General features: G+C 55.5%; 3 protein-coding genes across 8 annotated transcripts; all 3 read right to left on the bottom strand.

Annotated features, from left to right (window-relative positions):
• Nucleotides 1-14: 14 nt before the first annotated feature.
• On the bottom strand, nucleotides 15-5,123 carry DCDC2B (doublecortin domain containing 2B). Of its 5 annotated transcripts, none has more exons than XM_015542193.2 (9): nucleotides 4,392-5,123; nucleotides 3,456-3,507; nucleotides 2,921-2,997; nucleotides 2,550-2,681; nucleotides 2,115-2,261; nucleotides 1,965-2,004; nucleotides 1,173-1,404; nucleotides 661-764; nucleotides 15-126 (listed from the first exon to the last, which is right to left on the bottom strand). In XM_015542193.2, exons 1-9 carry the CDS (start codon nucleotides 4,658-4,660, stop codon nucleotides 28-30), a joined length of 1,152 nt encoding a protein of 383 aa, XP_015397679.1. In that variant the 5' UTR covers nucleotides 4,661-5,123; the 3' UTR covers nucleotides 15-27. The 5 variants fall into 5 exon arrangements, with proteins under 5 accessions (XP_015397679.1, XP_015397680.1, XP_007092472.1 ...); XM_007092410.3 differs by having other exon boundaries at nucleotides 45-409; nucleotides 1,173-1,308; XM_015542194.2 differs by lacking the exon at nucleotides 661-764 and having other exon boundaries at nucleotides 44-126.
• An 18-nt stretch (nucleotides 5,124-5,141) lies between these two features.
• On the bottom strand, nucleotides 5,142-7,833 carry IQCC (IQ motif containing C). Of its 2 annotated transcripts, none has more exons than XM_042996295.1 (5): nucleotides 7,740-7,833; nucleotides 7,178-7,321; nucleotides 6,683-6,947; nucleotides 6,334-6,452; nucleotides 5,142-6,213 (listed from the first exon to the last, which is right to left on the bottom strand). In XM_042996295.1, the coding sequence occupies exons 1-5, from the start codon at nucleotides 7,779-7,781 to the stop codon at nucleotides 5,389-5,391; spliced, it is 1,395 nt and encodes a 464-aa protein (XP_042852229.1). In that variant the 5' UTR covers nucleotides 7,782-7,833; the 3' UTR covers nucleotides 5,142-5,388. The 2 variants fall into 2 exon arrangements, with proteins under 2 accessions (XP_042852229.1, XP_042852228.1); XM_042996294.1 differs by lacking the exon at nucleotides 7,740-7,833 and adding an exon at nucleotides 7,537-7,729.
• A 67-nt stretch (nucleotides 7,834-7,900) lies between these two features.
• On the bottom strand, nucleotides 7,901-12,330 carry CCDC28B (coiled-coil domain containing 28B). The gene is made up of 6 exons (XM_042996297.1): nucleotides 12,226-12,330; nucleotides 10,789-10,979; nucleotides 9,500-9,666; nucleotides 9,179-9,372; nucleotides 8,953-8,975; nucleotides 7,901-8,267 (listed from the first exon to the last, which is right to left on the bottom strand). The coding sequence occupies exons 2-6, from the start codon at nucleotides 10,950-10,952 to the stop codon at nucleotides 8,213-8,215; spliced, it is 603 nt and encodes a 200-aa protein (XP_042852231.1). The 5' UTR covers nucleotides 10,953-10,979; nucleotides 12,226-12,330; the 3' UTR covers nucleotides 7,901-8,212.
• Nucleotides 12,331-14,331: the final 2,001 nt, after the last annotated feature.

Below are 14,331 nucleotides of genomic sequence, written 5' to 3'. Positions count from 1 at the left end.
TATTCTTTTATTGTGACAGACCTGCTCTCAAGTTTGTAGTCTCTCTTGGCTACAAAGGTTGATTGGCTCCTCTTCTCTCTGGCCAGATAATCCCTTAAGGACATGGCCTCCATGGCTAGGGCTGCTCTGTTCAAAGGAAAGTAAGACTAGGATGTGGGTTTAGGAGCAGAAGAGTGGGGCAGGGCTGAGGGGGCTACAGGGTATCCTGTGAGCCCAGGCGGGGCGCTGGGTCCCCTGGAACAGGCTGCTGGAGGCAAGGATAAATGGTGGCTGCAGAGTGGACGCCCCAGTTCCCGGCTGGAACTGCTGGTGCCCAAGATGGCAGAGACAGGGCTGAGGCTGAGATCGCTGCCCCAGTCCCAGGCTGCTTTTCCAGGCACAGGGCCTCGTCCACCATCTGCACTGCCCTCTGGAGGAGGCGGAAGGCCGTACATAATGGAGCATTAGCATCCCTTGTCTCCAGCCCTCAGCTGAAGTTTCTGACCCCAGGAAAGGAAGAGACTAGAAATTTGGATCTGCTTTTCATTTAACAAGGTAGGAGGTTGGGCTTGGAGAGTTCGATCTGCTTACAGCGCCAAGGGGGAACTGACCCTGGGACCCAGGGCTGCGATTCCAGCTCAGAACTCCTGAACCAACATACTGCTTCCAGCCCCGGCACACCTGATCCAAGAGTTCCTCTGCACAGGTGTCTTCATCATCTGGCACTTCCTGGGCCCCCGCTGTCTCCTTCCTTGGGTGGGGAGCCTCATATACTCCTTTGACTCCTGATGAGGGACGCAGTGCGGGCTGATGCCCAGGCTGAGGAGCCATCATTCCCTTGACCTTCTCTCCCAGCCCCTCCCCCTGCCCTCCCCTGAGCCTTGCTCCACGTTCCCTACTACCTCAGAGGATGGCAGCATAGCTCCCAGGCAGGCCTTTGGCCTCCATCCCTTTCAAACCCCCCGCTGAAGTTTCAGTGCTTTGAGTTTCCCTGTGCCTCTTTCTGTATTGCCAGGTCCCTGCGAAGAGGCCAGGGACCGCATGTGCACATGGGGCAGCAGGAAAGATTTGTGCTGAGGTCAGGGCCGGCCCTGTACCCAGGCATTCTGCCCCCATAGGCCTCTCCCATGACAGCAGGGACCATCCTGGATCCCTGTCAGAGGGTGGGTGAGAGGGTCCCAGGGTCCCCTCACCTGATGGAAATGAGAGAGTGGGGAGCCTGCTTCTTGGCTGAATGGCCTGCTGGCGTCTGGCATGAAAAGCAGATGGCTCAATTTGGCTTGGCTCCTTTGTAGAGGGCTGGGTTGCCTGTGCCCCGTGGCCATGGGCCTGTAGAGAGAAGACTGGGCTTGGGCTGTGGGTGCTGGCTCTTCTTGCCTTCTCTCCTGCCAGGCCACGCTTGAATGCCCTTGGTGTCTGCGGGAGCTTGGGAGAGATGCCGTCCATCTTCATAGCCTGCATGCTCCCTCCTGGCTCCCTCTTCCCATCAGGCTGCCTTATCCAGGGACAGAACAGCTGGTGCCTGGCACTTAAGAAGCCCAGTGAAGCCAGGCTGTGCCCCCAAGCCCCCCAGTGCTCACTGGCTCATCTTTTGGGAGGGCTCAGGTCTGGGATCAGCTGAGGAGCGGATACGCTCCTTTGGATCTTGCTATGTCAGATATGCCAGTTTTTTCTCCCAGCATCCAACCTGGCAGAAAGGCTTTAGGACCAGCAACTCAGTCTAAAGATCTTCGTGGAGCCTGGTTGAGCTGTCTCTTAGACCAGGTTCTGGTCTGGCCCCTGCCACTCAATAATTGTGTCATCCTGCACAAATTAGTTCACTCCTTTGAACTTCAGTGTCTCCACTAGAAAATGGGAACGATAACCTCTGTTTCACAAGGTGACTGAGAGGACGCAGGGACATGTGGTGAGAGCCTGAGCTGGAGGAGAGGTCAGCCAGTCACCCCTCATCTTTCCTGCCTCCCGTGGCCTCCCCCATCACCTACCTGCTGCTTGTGAGGCCTAGACTTTGGGTCTGGAGGGTGCCTGCAACAAAAAAAAAAAAAAGAAAAAGTTTATAGTAGGCAGAGAAAGGCATGGAATCAGGGTGGCTTCCGCTGCTCTACCCTGCTACCCACCGCCTCACACATACATACCAGCAGCCCCTGGGCAGTGAGGGGCTAGGCACCAGCAGCTCCAGATAGGGGAGGGCCTTGAACTCATCCTTTCCCACAGCCACATAGTAATGGCCATTCACCAGAGCCTCTCTTGCTGACAGTGGGAGCCCTTCCAGGGTGCAGAGTCTGGGAGAGAGAGGTAGGTGGGTAGGGGCCAGTAGACTAGATCCCTGTTCATATTTAGCAGACTGTGACGGGTTGGGTACAACTATTCCAAGGTACCCTTTGGCCACTTGCCCTCTGGACATCTGGGCCAGTCTCTTAGGCTCTGCCCTGGCTCCAAGGGCTCAGCATAGAAGGAAGTGCCATTTGGGGAAACATGTTTTCTTTTGCCTTGTTGTCCTTAAGGACAGCCGAAATCTGTAGGGAGATGCCCCCCAGGGACTTTTGGGTCTCCTCAGTCCCCATACTCACTTGCACACAGCTCCGGTCTGTAGTTTGGCCTTCTCAGTCAGGAGCTTCAACACTGTTTTCCAGTCCTCGCTGGCTGCCTGGGACAGCTTCAGGCTAAATGGGGGACTTAACAGGTCCCCATTCCTGAACACACTGGGACAAAGAGCAGCCTGGTAAGGAGAAGGGTCCCCAGCACTCCCCACGTATGAGAGGAAGAAGGGTAGCACAGGGCCAGAAAATGGTCTAAGAACATTGGTCCATTTTCACCCATCAGGCATGTTGGGACTTTTTATATCCCCACCAGAGACCAGGGGCTTCTGGAACAATCCCACCCACATCTTGGTCTTACTGAAACAAAATCTGTGCTCCTGCTCCCTGACACCAGCACTCACTGGATATAGCAGGGGGAACCTGCCGGTGGTCGTGGTCCACAGGTCCCATCACATGGGCAGTGAGTCTCAGGAGGATCCTGAAACCCAAGTCAGGCCCTCAGATCAGAAGACAGTTGAGGCCTTTGGTTAGGGGTGGGTTCGTCTGAGGTGGGTAGGGTGGTTGAAGGAGGGGACAAGGAGGGATGGGACTGGTCACACCTTACACCAAAGGGAGCTTCTCCCTCCCTGAAGTCACATCCCAACCATCCCCTTGCCCTCGTGTGTTTTACAGCTTCCTTTTTCCTTTGGGGACCACAACCTGGAGGTAAAGGGAGAGGCTGGGAAAGGAGCAAGGGATAGCATCTTGAAATCCTGCACCCCAGGAAGGGTAGTAGCTGGCTCCAGAGAGGGTGTGGAGAGTGCCCCGCCTCCCAGCAGCAGATCCTGCTACTTCCAGGGCCCCTGACTTCCCAGACCGAACTGGGAACAATCCCAAGAGCAGGGAGAAGACAGAGGGCTAGAAGCCAGCACCCACCCACCCACCCACCCCACTCACTGAGAGTCTGCTGCTCTTTCCACCTGGAGCCTTCCGTCCAGGGGGTAAATAGCTGAAAAGACAGATGGGTCACAGGTCATCTCGGGAGCCTGGGACCTCAACACCCTGCTAGCTGCCAGAGTGAGGGTCTGGGGCTCAGCTTAGCAGGTATCCATTCCCACTGGGCCAGTCTCAAGACACCTCAGTCCAGAAACATCCTGGCCTTTGAGCCTGCCTTAGGGCCCTGCGTCAGGCTGACCACCCAGACCGGAGCCTCAGACAAACCATTAAGATTAAAGGTCAAGAGAAACTAGTTCATTAAGCATCTTACTGTAGCTCAGAAGTTTTCTCATTCATGAGGTTTTATCTCATTTTCTAGAAGACTGAAAGCTAAGTACTCACCTAAAGTAACACAGAAGTAACAGGTGACAGGGCCCACCTTGGGCCCTGACTTCCCACCCCTTGCTCCTTATGCTACCATCAACAGCTCAGTAGCACCTGGAAGCTCAGATGCTCAAATTCTTTTCCCATCTTGGAAGGCATGGCCCCACCTTGCAAAGGGGGTGGCCCCAGCCCAGTGGGGAGCATAGGAGACCTAATCACAGCAAGGAGGAAGTGCTAGATGGATTTAAGTGTTTGGTGGTGATGGTGGTAGAATCCAATCAAGAGCCTTTGGAAAAAGGGGCTCAACCTGCTGGAGAATGTTCTGGTCCTGACGGTGGTGGGCATGAACATCAGACTTCACCCGGAGCCATGACTCCACTATTTGTTGGGTACTCTTAGGCAGGTTTCCTTGATTGTCTTCTAAAGAACAGGGATAAGACCACCTCCTGCGTAGGGCTGCCATATTCCAGAAGAGAACACGTAAAGTGCCTGTACGTACATAGTACTGAACACGTGCTACTGTGCTTGCAATTACCTCCCTCCCAAGGCCCTAAGCAGCCCCAGCCCACTCACTGCAGCTTGCGGAATCTTTCAAAGCCAGCAGCCACATACTGCCCTCCGTTCTGCAGGTCCGCCAGGTCCGTGACAGGGTGGCCATGACGAGGCGTATAGAGGGCCCGCACAGCCACTGGGGCCTGCACAGCCGATGTCACCTCACAGAGGAAGGCCTCCAGGGTGGGAAAGCGGCGTTGACTCACCACCAGCTGGCAGCCTGGGGAGAAGGGGTCCCCATTCCGGTATACCACTACCCTCTTGGCTGCTGGATTGCCACCACCGGCCATAGTGTGTCCTCGGCAAGAGACGCGGAGCTGTTGCCAGGCAACTAGGCAGGCTGGGAGCAGTGCCAATCAGAGGTGGAGTCCTGCACCCTGGCCCAGGAAGGTGGGGAGAGACTCCGCAGGAGCGTCTGTTTGTGTTCAGGGTCTCATCCAGCCACACAGAGTAGGGTGGATCTGATCACTATACTGGAAGGGAACACCCTGGGGCTCAGTGAGGGAGGCAATGGTGGAGATTGCACTGAAACACAGATGTTCCGATACTGGATAGAGGGAGGAATTCTCTGAAGCTCTCTGCCACCCTGCAGCCCAAGGGCTGAGCTCAAAGGTGGATCAGCTTTGGGGACTGTTCCTAAGGATGGCCAGTCTGCCCCTGGACTGTGGTTCCCAGCCAGCACTGTGGAAGATGCCCCATGCCAGCAGGAAAGGAACACGTGGGCCCCAGTGTCTGTCCTAAACAGAGGCAGAAGACAAATACAGCCAGGTGCAGAAGCCAAGAAAAACCTTTATTCTCCACCAGGCTCCCCACTTTACTTATCCCAGGTAACTCCCTGCCCCCAAATTTGGAGTAAGCCACAGGCGGAAGATGAAAGAGTATCCTTCTCCCACCCCTCCTTATACCGGTGCCAGCTCTCTGCTCCAGCTTCTCTTGGCCCCATGAGCCACCAATGGCCAAGGGCAGGAGGTAGAGCTAGTACCAGGGAGCAAGGGATGAGGCCCTGGCTCCCCAGGGTCTAGCCTGGTGGTCCTGTTTTCCATGGCTTGTCCTTCCAGTGGTCCTCTCCTGTGTGGGCAGACTCTGTCAAAGACAGTTTCTTAGGTGGCCTCGATCGCCATGGTACAGCCCTCTGGTTTGTCGATTGTTCATGGCTAGGTTCACTGGAGGTTCTATCTCTGGAGCTTTTCTCCCTAGGGATCTGGCCCTTGGGTGGTTTAGTCTCCCAGAGATCCTGGCCACCATGCTCTGCCAAGGTCTCATCCCAGATGCCACGGTCCTCTGAGAGGTCCAACTCTCGTGGCCTAGCTCTTTGGCAATCAGGCTCTTCGCGTTCTGGCTTTCTGGGAGACTTATCCTCAATATCCGGGTCCTCACCGAGTGTGGGCACCTGCATCCTGGCTTTTTCAGAACAGTAGCCCCTAGGTTCGAGGCCTTTGGGGATCTGGTCCTCCGGGACTCTCATCAACTGCAGGCAGGGCCCTCCACGGTGTGGCTCTCTAGTGAGCCTGTTCTCTAAGGCCTGGTTATTGGATAGTGTGAGCAGCTGTGCTCTAGCCCTCCTGTTGCATGGATCCCTGTGCTTGACCCCAGCAGTGGTTTTGTCTGTAGTGGCCAGGCTTTCCAGGGACTTGTGGGGTTGTGATTTCAGCCTCCAGGAGGAGTTATCTACATGGTCCGGGTCTTTAATGGTCCTGTCTCTGTAGAACTTGTCTTTCAGTGGTGGGCTCGTTTGTGACCCAGCCCTCACACAGATCTGAGCCCTGTGGTCTGGGCACATGCTGGGCTTGTCTCTCATCTGGCTTGCCTCCGGGGATGTCAGTGTCTGTTTGAGAATTAGGTACTGTTGGGGAAGAGAAAAGACACTGTACCAGGCAGGACTGTCTGAGCATAGCAGGAGGCTTTTCCCTAACCTCCTCCCTTGGCCCTAAACGTGCAGAAAAGGCTTCAAATTAGTGGCTACCTCCTTACGGCTATTGATGGCCTGTTGTAGCCACAGCAGTTCCATGGCCAAGTGGCTGTGGTGGTACTGGAGTTCCTGAAGCTTGGTCTGGCTGTGGGGCAGTCCTGGACCTACAGCTTCTGTGAAGGAGAGAGGGAAAAAGGGAGAAGGCTTTTAGGGGTATACACTGGGCACTGGCCTATCCTTTGGCCCTGACACTCTCCTCCTGCCCACCCCTAAGTTGCCCTTAACCAGGCATTGGGAAGAAGAGAGATGCAGCTTATCTAGCACAAGCCTTTGGCGTTTCAGATGGGAAAGCTAAGGCTCAGAGAGCGTCAGGGGTTTGCCCTCAGTCTAGGCAGAGAGGTACCTGGGTTTTCCATCCCTGACATAGCTCTGGTCTCCTCTTGGCCGGGATTCCTGGCTTGCCTGCTGTGCTCATCCTGAGGCGGGGGACTGTCACCTCTGCAGGGAAGACTTCCCGAGTTTGCTGAGCTCTGTCCTGATTGCTTCAGCATCATCTCCCCAAAGACAGCTTCTCTCTCAGGTTCTTTACATGAGAAGCGGCCCCGCCATTGCTGTTCTGGATTTGGTGCCCTCTCTTGGGGTTTACAGGTCCGATGGGATTTTGCTTTCTGAGAAAACAGAAGTAGGAGAACCTGACAGCTAAACCTTCCAAATTTCTGGGTGCCAAGATTTAGCGTATAAGGCAGTAAGGACTAAGGACTGGGATATGAGGAGTGGAGTCTGCTGGTCCTTCCACTGAGAAAAACTTGTCAACAGGAAGGGTGGTTTCTACCGTTTCCTCGAATCCCCTGCCCAGGTCCCTCCTTTCCCTCCCTTCTTCCACTGGGGTGTGTACTACCTCTGGGAGAAACTGGGGCCTGGGAATCCAACCCTCTGTCCACTGAAGCGTGCCCAGGTCACCCTCGATTTCGCGTACAACAGCCTCATACTCATCTCGCAGTCTCTGGATGTGGCGTCGGACCAAGAAGCCCCGGACGCAGGCCTGGTGTGGAGAATAAGGGGAAAGAAAACGCTTATCACTGCAAAAGTGGGGGGATTCCTGGAGGATTCTCCTGGAGAGCTCATCCCCGTGACTCTAAGAAGGGACCTGGCCGCGGGAAAAGGATAGGTGACGCTGTCAGAACAGTCTCCGGGGGTTCAAGGGAGGATGCTGGACTGGATCCCCCTCTTCGATTTGAGGCCCTTCCCGCCACTTGCTGGATCCCGCAGGAACGTGTGGTGGGAGTGGAAGGCCGGTGGGGGCCCGTGGGTCCCAGCATTCGTCAGGGCGGTGGGGATGGGTCGGTAACTCCGGAGGCGGACACGAGGGTAGGTGGCCGAACGTGGTAGCTTCATCTCGTTCGAAGACCCCAGTCCGAGACCCCGTGGTGGGAATCATGCACTCCCAGCCCGCTCCGCACCTGCAGCACCGACACCCCGCGAAGCAACCGCTCCCGCTCCATCCGGGCGCCAACGGACCGGCCGCCTACCGCGCGCCTGCGCCGTGCGTCACTAGTCCGCGCCGCGCAAGGCCCCGCCCCCGCCGTCTCCACGGCAACCTTGCTCCTCCCGCGGTGGCCGCCAGGTCCTGGCACCTGCCTCCAACTCCAGCTTCCAGAACTACGCTGGGAATTCCAGTTCCTGAGCGGTTCCGCCTAAACCAGTGTGTCGCGCAGCGGTGTCTCTGCGGAGGCCCGGGCCTGCGGTCCCCGGCCGAGTAAAGGCGCAAGGAGGGGAGGGAGCACACGGAGCCGGTGTCTTTCTTTCTGGTTTAATTTCATCCAGCGCCCCCCTCCCCCATAGCACCTGGGGGGCCGCGGAATACCCGATCGAGTTCGTAAAAAGTCACAGTTTGAAGGGAATGAGAGAGGCAGTCTGGTCCTGGGTCCGACACCTACACAGCTGACTGCTCCTCAGGCTCGGCATTCTCGGCCAGGTGCAACTTCTGTCTGTGCCAGTCAAGGATTGCGATGCCTTGGACCCCAGTCTTTCCAGCCCTGTCTCCCCATCCTAAACAGGCTTAGTTTCCTCAATTGCACAAAGGCGAAGGACTCAGGTGGTCTGTGGTCCAGGTTGCAGTCCACACCTGCCCTTCTTCCTGGGTGGCTTCCCTCCCCTCCCACCAGCCCCCTCCCCCTCCCCCTCCCGCCTGCTCTTTCGCTCTAGATCATGCAGTTACATGCACCCGCACTACTTCTGGCTGAGACTAGATGCGGAGATCATCTAAATCAGTGAAAAATAATTGTTGAATGTTGAAAAAGTAGAAAGACATCAGGCAAGTTTTGCCATGGTGTCAGTAAAGTACTTGCAAAGATTTTCTGCCAACGTGGGGCTTGAACTCGTGTTCCTGAGATCAAGAGTACCCTGCTCTACCGACTGAGCCAGCCAGGGGCCTCACTTGCAGAGATTTTCATAAGTAGATAAATCACATTCCCTGCAATGGCTTTTCTCCTGATATTCGGGAGAACTCTGCATGGGGGCAGTTTGTGGCCAATTCTGCTTTAGCAGGACTGAAAGGGGAGATGTTGGTTATATTGTACATACTCCTAGAGGGTGGTGAGGAGAAGAAAACTGATTTCTTCTGTGGGAGGTGGGGACACATGTACATGCTGCAAGGTCCCTTGAAAAGGATACATAGAGTTACTAAGATCTTCCAGCTGTCAACAGAGAGAAAAGGAGGTTTCTGTCAGGAGAGGCACCAGGCCCAGACCCAGATGCTTTTCCAGCCATCTTCTGGATGGGGGTTGAGGCTCCATGCACCCCCCAGCTTTTCACCCCGGGTCCAGGACTAGTCTTAGGATGATGTACCTCCCCCACCCTCTAATGTCCCCAAGAACCAAAGCACCCAGCCCTGACCCACATTGCTAAGCAGCTGGTCCAGGTTTCGGTCGGCCATCGTCTTCTTCTGTTCCTCTGGCAGTCCCTCAGTGACCCCGTCCTCTTCCTCCTCCTCTTCCTCCTCTTCCCCACACACGTCTAGGCTGAAGTGCAGCCGGGCCAGCTTCTCCTGCATCTCCCGCACGTGCTCCAACTGCTCAAAGGAGCATTCCTTCCCTGGACAACACCTGTCTGAGCCCTGGGAGCAGCTTGGGACCCTGGCCCCAGCCACCGCCCAGAGACCAGGCCCTCCAGCCGTGTCTGCCCCCGCCCCCACCCCCTCAGCCCAGCCCATGGGACTCACCGAAGGCCTGCAGCCGGCCTGAATGAAAATCATTGAGCAGGTTCAACAGTCCCCCCTCCATCTCATAGACGTCCGTCCCCTCGGTCAGAAACGAGTGCTGCAGCGGGGTGCCTGCAGAGCCACCCCCACTTCCGGCCAGCACCGGGCGGCATTTCTCCTTGCCTACCCTGGGTGGGGTGGGCATGGACCATGGTCACAGGGTGGGGGTGGCCCGGTACCCCAAAGTCTTTTATGCCATCTGTCTATGCACTAATTCATCTTCCTATCTACTCCCGACCATAAAGGGATGTTTGTTCTTCTCTTCTACCGTGGCACCAGGATTGGGAAGGGAAGGGAGCGGGTGAGGAGGGGTAGGCAGAAGAGGTCAAAAGAAGTCTTTTTCTGCAGATGACACTCATAGCCAGAACCATGCCTGGAAGGCGGCTTCGGGGTTCTCGTCTGAGCCCTGCACTCATTCCTCCCATGGCTTTGGGTGAATCACTTGTCCTCACTGGGGACAGTTACTCCTTATTGCCACTAGAGCCCTCTTACCTCTCCCAAAAATGTCTTTCTGCGCTCCTCTTCTATTTCAAAACGGTTTTGAATTTTCTTTGTCCCCAGGAAAGCACTGACGGACCCTTCCCAGTCTGCCCCTCCCTTACCCACCAGAACCTTCTCTTCTGTCTCATTTCCTCTGTTCCTGCTCCAGCCCTGAGCTTCAGCGACACCCTACTGTGGTCATCCCCAGCCATATCTCTTGGGCAGGTAGCGTGCAAAGCCACAGGGAGGCACAGTAATGGGAGAAAGAACACCTGGTGTTTAGCGGGACACTAACAGGGACACATTTAGGGTAAGGTGTAAATTCCCTACCATTAAGAAAAATTAAGCAGAAAATTCAAATTGTACTCCTGAGCATCCCCTTACCATCTTCTGCTCCATGACACTCCAGGGCCCCCAACCACCTGTGATTCTGGGAACCTTCCAGGCAATATATTTCTTCTGTACTTATGTCAGGCAAGCCCTTCAGCTTAGACATTGTCTCTGCCCGGTGTGCCCCACAGCCTGTCACTTTCCGGCAGCACTGCTCACTCCTTGCTGAGGGCATCAGCACAGTGTGGGATCCCAGTGACCCATCTAGCCTTTTCCCTACACTGAGGGCAAGGACTGGGTCTGAGGCATCTCTGAGTTCTTAGTCCAAGGGAAGGCATCAATCATTGCAAAGTAACTAGGCTAAGGTTGGGTTTACTTCCTTCCCACAAGGCTTGAGTTGGGGTCCCTCCCTCCTTGCCCTACTTTTCTTCTGTACCCACCTCTTGAACTTGGCTCGCTGCTTGGGGGATGGCAGATGAGGGAGTCCCAGGGCTAAGGAGCCGCTGTGGCTGGTGGGCACAGGGACCCTTCGTAATGTGCCCGGGGCCTGGGCTGGCTGGGTCAGGCAGGGCTTGGGACTCCTTTTCTTCTTCTTGTCCTCCATTGGATGCTGGCTGAGCCTCAGGACCCACTGAGACAATGAGAGGCTAAGTCGTCACTTCCCCAGCAACCCCTGAGAGCTGCAAAGGAAGGGCCCTGGGAACTTCTAACTGTCCCCTCATACCAACTGGGACCTCTGTCCCCTTCTCTGTCAAGTATGGGCACGGCCAGATCTCGGCGCCTCACTGCTAGGGTCTTGGATGTGTATGTGAAGGACCTTCCGTGGCCCATCCCAGGTCTCCCACCTGCCCTCCAGCCCTAACTGAAAACCTGAGCCCTGCGTGAAATGCTGGACCAGACACCGTTCCTCTGCTGTTGGGATTTCCTGTCCCAGGAGCTGAGGGGGCGGACCTGAGAGAGGAAACACGGAGGGGAGGGGCAGGGTGGATGTGAGCTGGCAGGAGCGGCCAGTTGAGGATTAGGGGTGTCTTAACTAGACCTTCTTCTATTTAATCGACTGTCCAGGCAGATGCTGACAAACCCTGTCAGCAAAGGGCGGTGACCAAGGTGTGGGTGGGGGCGCCTGGGAAGACCTCGGTGTCGGGCAGTGGATGGGGGACGGAGGGAGAAGCCACAGCCTGCGGGACAGGGTTCACTGTGAGTTCAGCTACTTCTACGCTGGCATCCCTCCTCTTCCGCCCACCCCCAACCGCGAACATCAGGCAACTCCCAGAAGTTCCCTGGGACAGGCTTCCTGCTGCTTCACCGTCCCCGGTCAGAAAGGCCCTGCTCCGCTTCAGCTGCAGCCAGGGTGGGGTGGGTGGTCGGGCAGCTGGCTGTCTTGGCCTCCAACAATGGCTGCGCCTGTGGCTGGTACCGCTCAGCCTCCGGTCCAGCTCCACCCCCTAAGTCTCAGGTCTGCCGAGGTCCTCCCGATGGAGGCCCGGGGCCCTTTACAGGGGCTTTCCCCAGCTGCTCACTCCAGGCTGCAGCCACCAAGCCCGCGTCTAGGATGGTGGCGGCGGCACTGGGGGCATAAGCATTGAAATTGGCACCCGGCTGGCTGGTCCCCAGGGGGTGTGTGGTGGAGAGGAGATAGGAGCACGTCCTCTGCCATGCGTTGCTGCAGCTTGGCCCAGTTAAAGTCTTGATAGAAGAGCAGGAGCCCCTGCTTCCCAGGAATGGCTGGGGGCCACCTGGGATCTGTTTCCTACACTCAGTCTTCAAAGCCGTGTGCCAAAGGGATCCCTCAGCTGGGGAGCCAGGATCCTAAATGCAGCATCGGACCCGCGATGTTCCACACCCCCCCACACACACCCCGGAAGCAGGCAACTGACCTGGAGGTTTGGGGTCTGGAGTGAGGCAGAAGCGTGGTTCCCTCCGCCCTTAGCGCTCCCGTCCTAGGGAACTGAGCGTGTGGAAGCAGAGCTTGCAGGAGGTAATTTGCATTTAAAGAGAAAGTGATCTTTTTTTAGTGCTTGGGAGATGGGAGGAGCCTACAACAGTTACCAGGCTGCCCCTCTCACTGGACTTTACCTGCCCACCCGAACTAAGGTGGCTATGTTTGTTGTGTGATGGCAATCTAAAAATCTCACTTTTTCATCAGTTTTGGGGAGAAGTTACAGTCCCTTACAAAATGGTGCTGGCTTTGTCAGAAGGCCAGGGTGGAGGGATATGGATGTGGGGGGGGGGGGGAGAAAATGGGCAGACACATGTAAAATATATATAAACATACAAGATATATATATAGATATATATATAGATATATATATATATACACACACACACACACACACACACACACACACACACACACATAAGCCTATAAGCAGCAGCAGCAGGAAGAAACTACAAGAAAAGACAACCATCTATTGAGTCCAGGTCACCTGTTAAGCATTTTATGTGCGTTTGATCCCTGTAACAATCCTGCAGGAAGTTACTGTCATTATCCCCTGTGCTGAAAGTCAACTATAGTCTTGAGGGCAATACCACTCACTCCACAATACCCAGACACTCCTCACTGGTAAGTAGCGGAGGCTATATTCAGTCACTGATGAAGTGGTGGGACCACGCCTCCTCCCTCCCCTTCCCCAGTTCTAGGAGACGCGTGTGGGGAGCACCAGATCAGAGGAAAATCGGTGCGATTACCTGGCACTTGACCCCAGCCCCCAGGAGGGAAACCCAAGCGCCACATGGAGAGTGACCCAGCGCTGCCCGCACTGCCTGGGAGGCCAGATCAATGGGGCAGCTATTTAAAGACCTGGCAGAGGCTCCCAGCTCAGGTCCCCAGAGAACCATCTGATGCAACAGGAGACAGGCTTATCCTTGGCCAGGCTGCCCTGCAGTCTCAAATAACTGCCCCAGGGCAATGTGCAGAGCCCCATTGTTCACCTCCCCCTACCAATGGGCAGGAACAGCTTTCCTGCACCTAATCCTTCCCACAGGCACCCATGCAGGGGCTCTTTTCCAGGTTCTTCCAACACCTAGACTGTCCCAGAAGGGGACACTTTAACCCAGGACTTTTTAAATAACCAGAGGTTGGAAGGAGGGGTCTGCACAGGCAGAGAGGACAACTGGGAAGCTGCTGTCCTCCAGCTGCTAGAGGAGAACCAGGGCTCCTCCAGGAAAATGGTGGCAGGTCCTGAGACACCACTATGGGTGGTTATTCTCAGAGATGCTTTGTGAGTTTTAAGAGTTGCGGCAGCCTCCCCGGACTTCTTCCAAAGGATCTTTGACGGAAACCATTGTGACCAGCACAGAAAAGTATCAACCCATTTGGACCCCGATTAGAAAAGGCAGAGGCTCTGAGAGGACTGTCACAGCCAGTGTGGACACAACTGCTCATGGAGGCCTGGAGGGAAGGGCCCTTTAGTTGTCTCTGCCATTTATTTGTTGGGCATTCACATACCATCCCTTGTGCCAGACCAAACCCAGGCTCCGGAGAGAATAGGATGCCTCCCATACAGGAGCCTAAACTTTTGCGCCTAGGCTTGGCAGGGTGAACAGGAGTGTTTAAGAAAGCAGCCCATTCTTCAGGACTGCATGCAGAATGTGGTCTTCTCAAGGAATGTACAAAATCAAAAGAACTCAGAGGTAGGTCAATGCCAGAGGATGCGGCCTGTGACAGCCCTGAGCAGCAAGGATTAGTATCCAGCCATCTGATTTTGGGCCTCAATTGGCCTATGCCTAACTCTCTGGTTTCCTTACCTTATGCCTTCTTTGTCGATCTTCCCAATGTCCTAAATACCTTTAGTGGGTCCTCCTGCCCTGTGGATCTAGCCCAAATCACTTAACTTGGCACACAGGCTCCTGGTGATCTCCCACTACCCATCCTGGACACCTGCATTTCTAGGTAAACTACTTCGCTACTAAGTTGTCAAACTTCTACCTGCCTTTCGGGTCATAATTCCTTTCCAGGTGTCCACCCCTATCTCCTTGCTGAA

Source organism: Panthera tigris, chromosome C1 (genome assembly GCF_018350195.1).
Source record: "Panthera tigris isolate Pti1 chromosome C1, P.tigris_Pti1_mat1.1, whole genome shotgun sequence".
Classification (NCBI taxonomy): domain Eukaryota; kingdom Metazoa; phylum Chordata; class Mammalia; order Carnivora; family Felidae; genus Panthera; species Panthera tigris.
This window is presented reverse-complemented; position numbering and strand designations above follow the sequence as displayed.

What these genes read in the sequence shown, in the direction of transcription:
- CCDC28B (XM_042996297.1), bottom strand. Translation starts at nt 10,952, where the DNA reads ATGGAGGACAAGAAGAAGAAAAGGAGTCCCAAGCCCTGCCTGACCCAG. An exon ending in CAGCGAGCCAAGTTCAAGAG is followed by an intron (nt 9,667 to 10,788) that starts GTGGGTACAGAA and finishes CACCCCACCCAG; the next exon opens with GGTAGGCAAGGAGAAATGCC. An exon ending in TGGACCAGCTGCTTAGCAAT is followed by an intron (nt 8,976 to 9,178) that starts GTGGGTCAGGGC and finishes CTCTGTTGACAG; the next exon opens with CTGGAAGATCTTAGTAACTC.
- IQCC (XM_042996294.1), bottom strand. Translation starts at nt 7,674, where the DNA reads ATGAAGCTACCACGTTCGGCCACCTACCCTCGTGTCCGCCTCCGGAGT. An exon ending in ACACGTTCCTGCGGGATCCA is followed by an intron (nt 7,322 to 7,536) that starts GCAAGTGGCGGG and finishes TCTCCACACCAG; the next exon opens with GCCTGCGTCCGGGGCTTCTT. An exon ending in GTCAGGGATGGAAAACCCAG is followed by an intron (nt 6,453 to 6,682) that starts GTACCTCTCTGC and finishes TCTCCTTCACAG; the next exon opens with AAGCTGTAGGTCCAGGACTG.
- DCDC2B (XM_042996296.1), bottom strand. Translation starts at nt 4,660, where the DNA reads ATGGCCGGTGGTGGCAATCCAGCAGCCAAGAGGGTAGTGGTATACCGG. An exon ending in GAAAGATTCCGCAAGCTGCA is followed by an intron (nt 3,508 to 4,391) that starts GTGAGTGGGCTG and finishes CTGTCTTTTCAG; the next exon opens with CTATTTACCCCCTGGACGGA. An exon ending in CAGACCGGAGCTGTGTGCAA is followed by an intron (nt 2,262 to 2,549) that starts GTGAGTATGGGG and finishes TCTCTCTCCCAG; the next exon opens with ACTCTGCACCCTGGAAGGGC.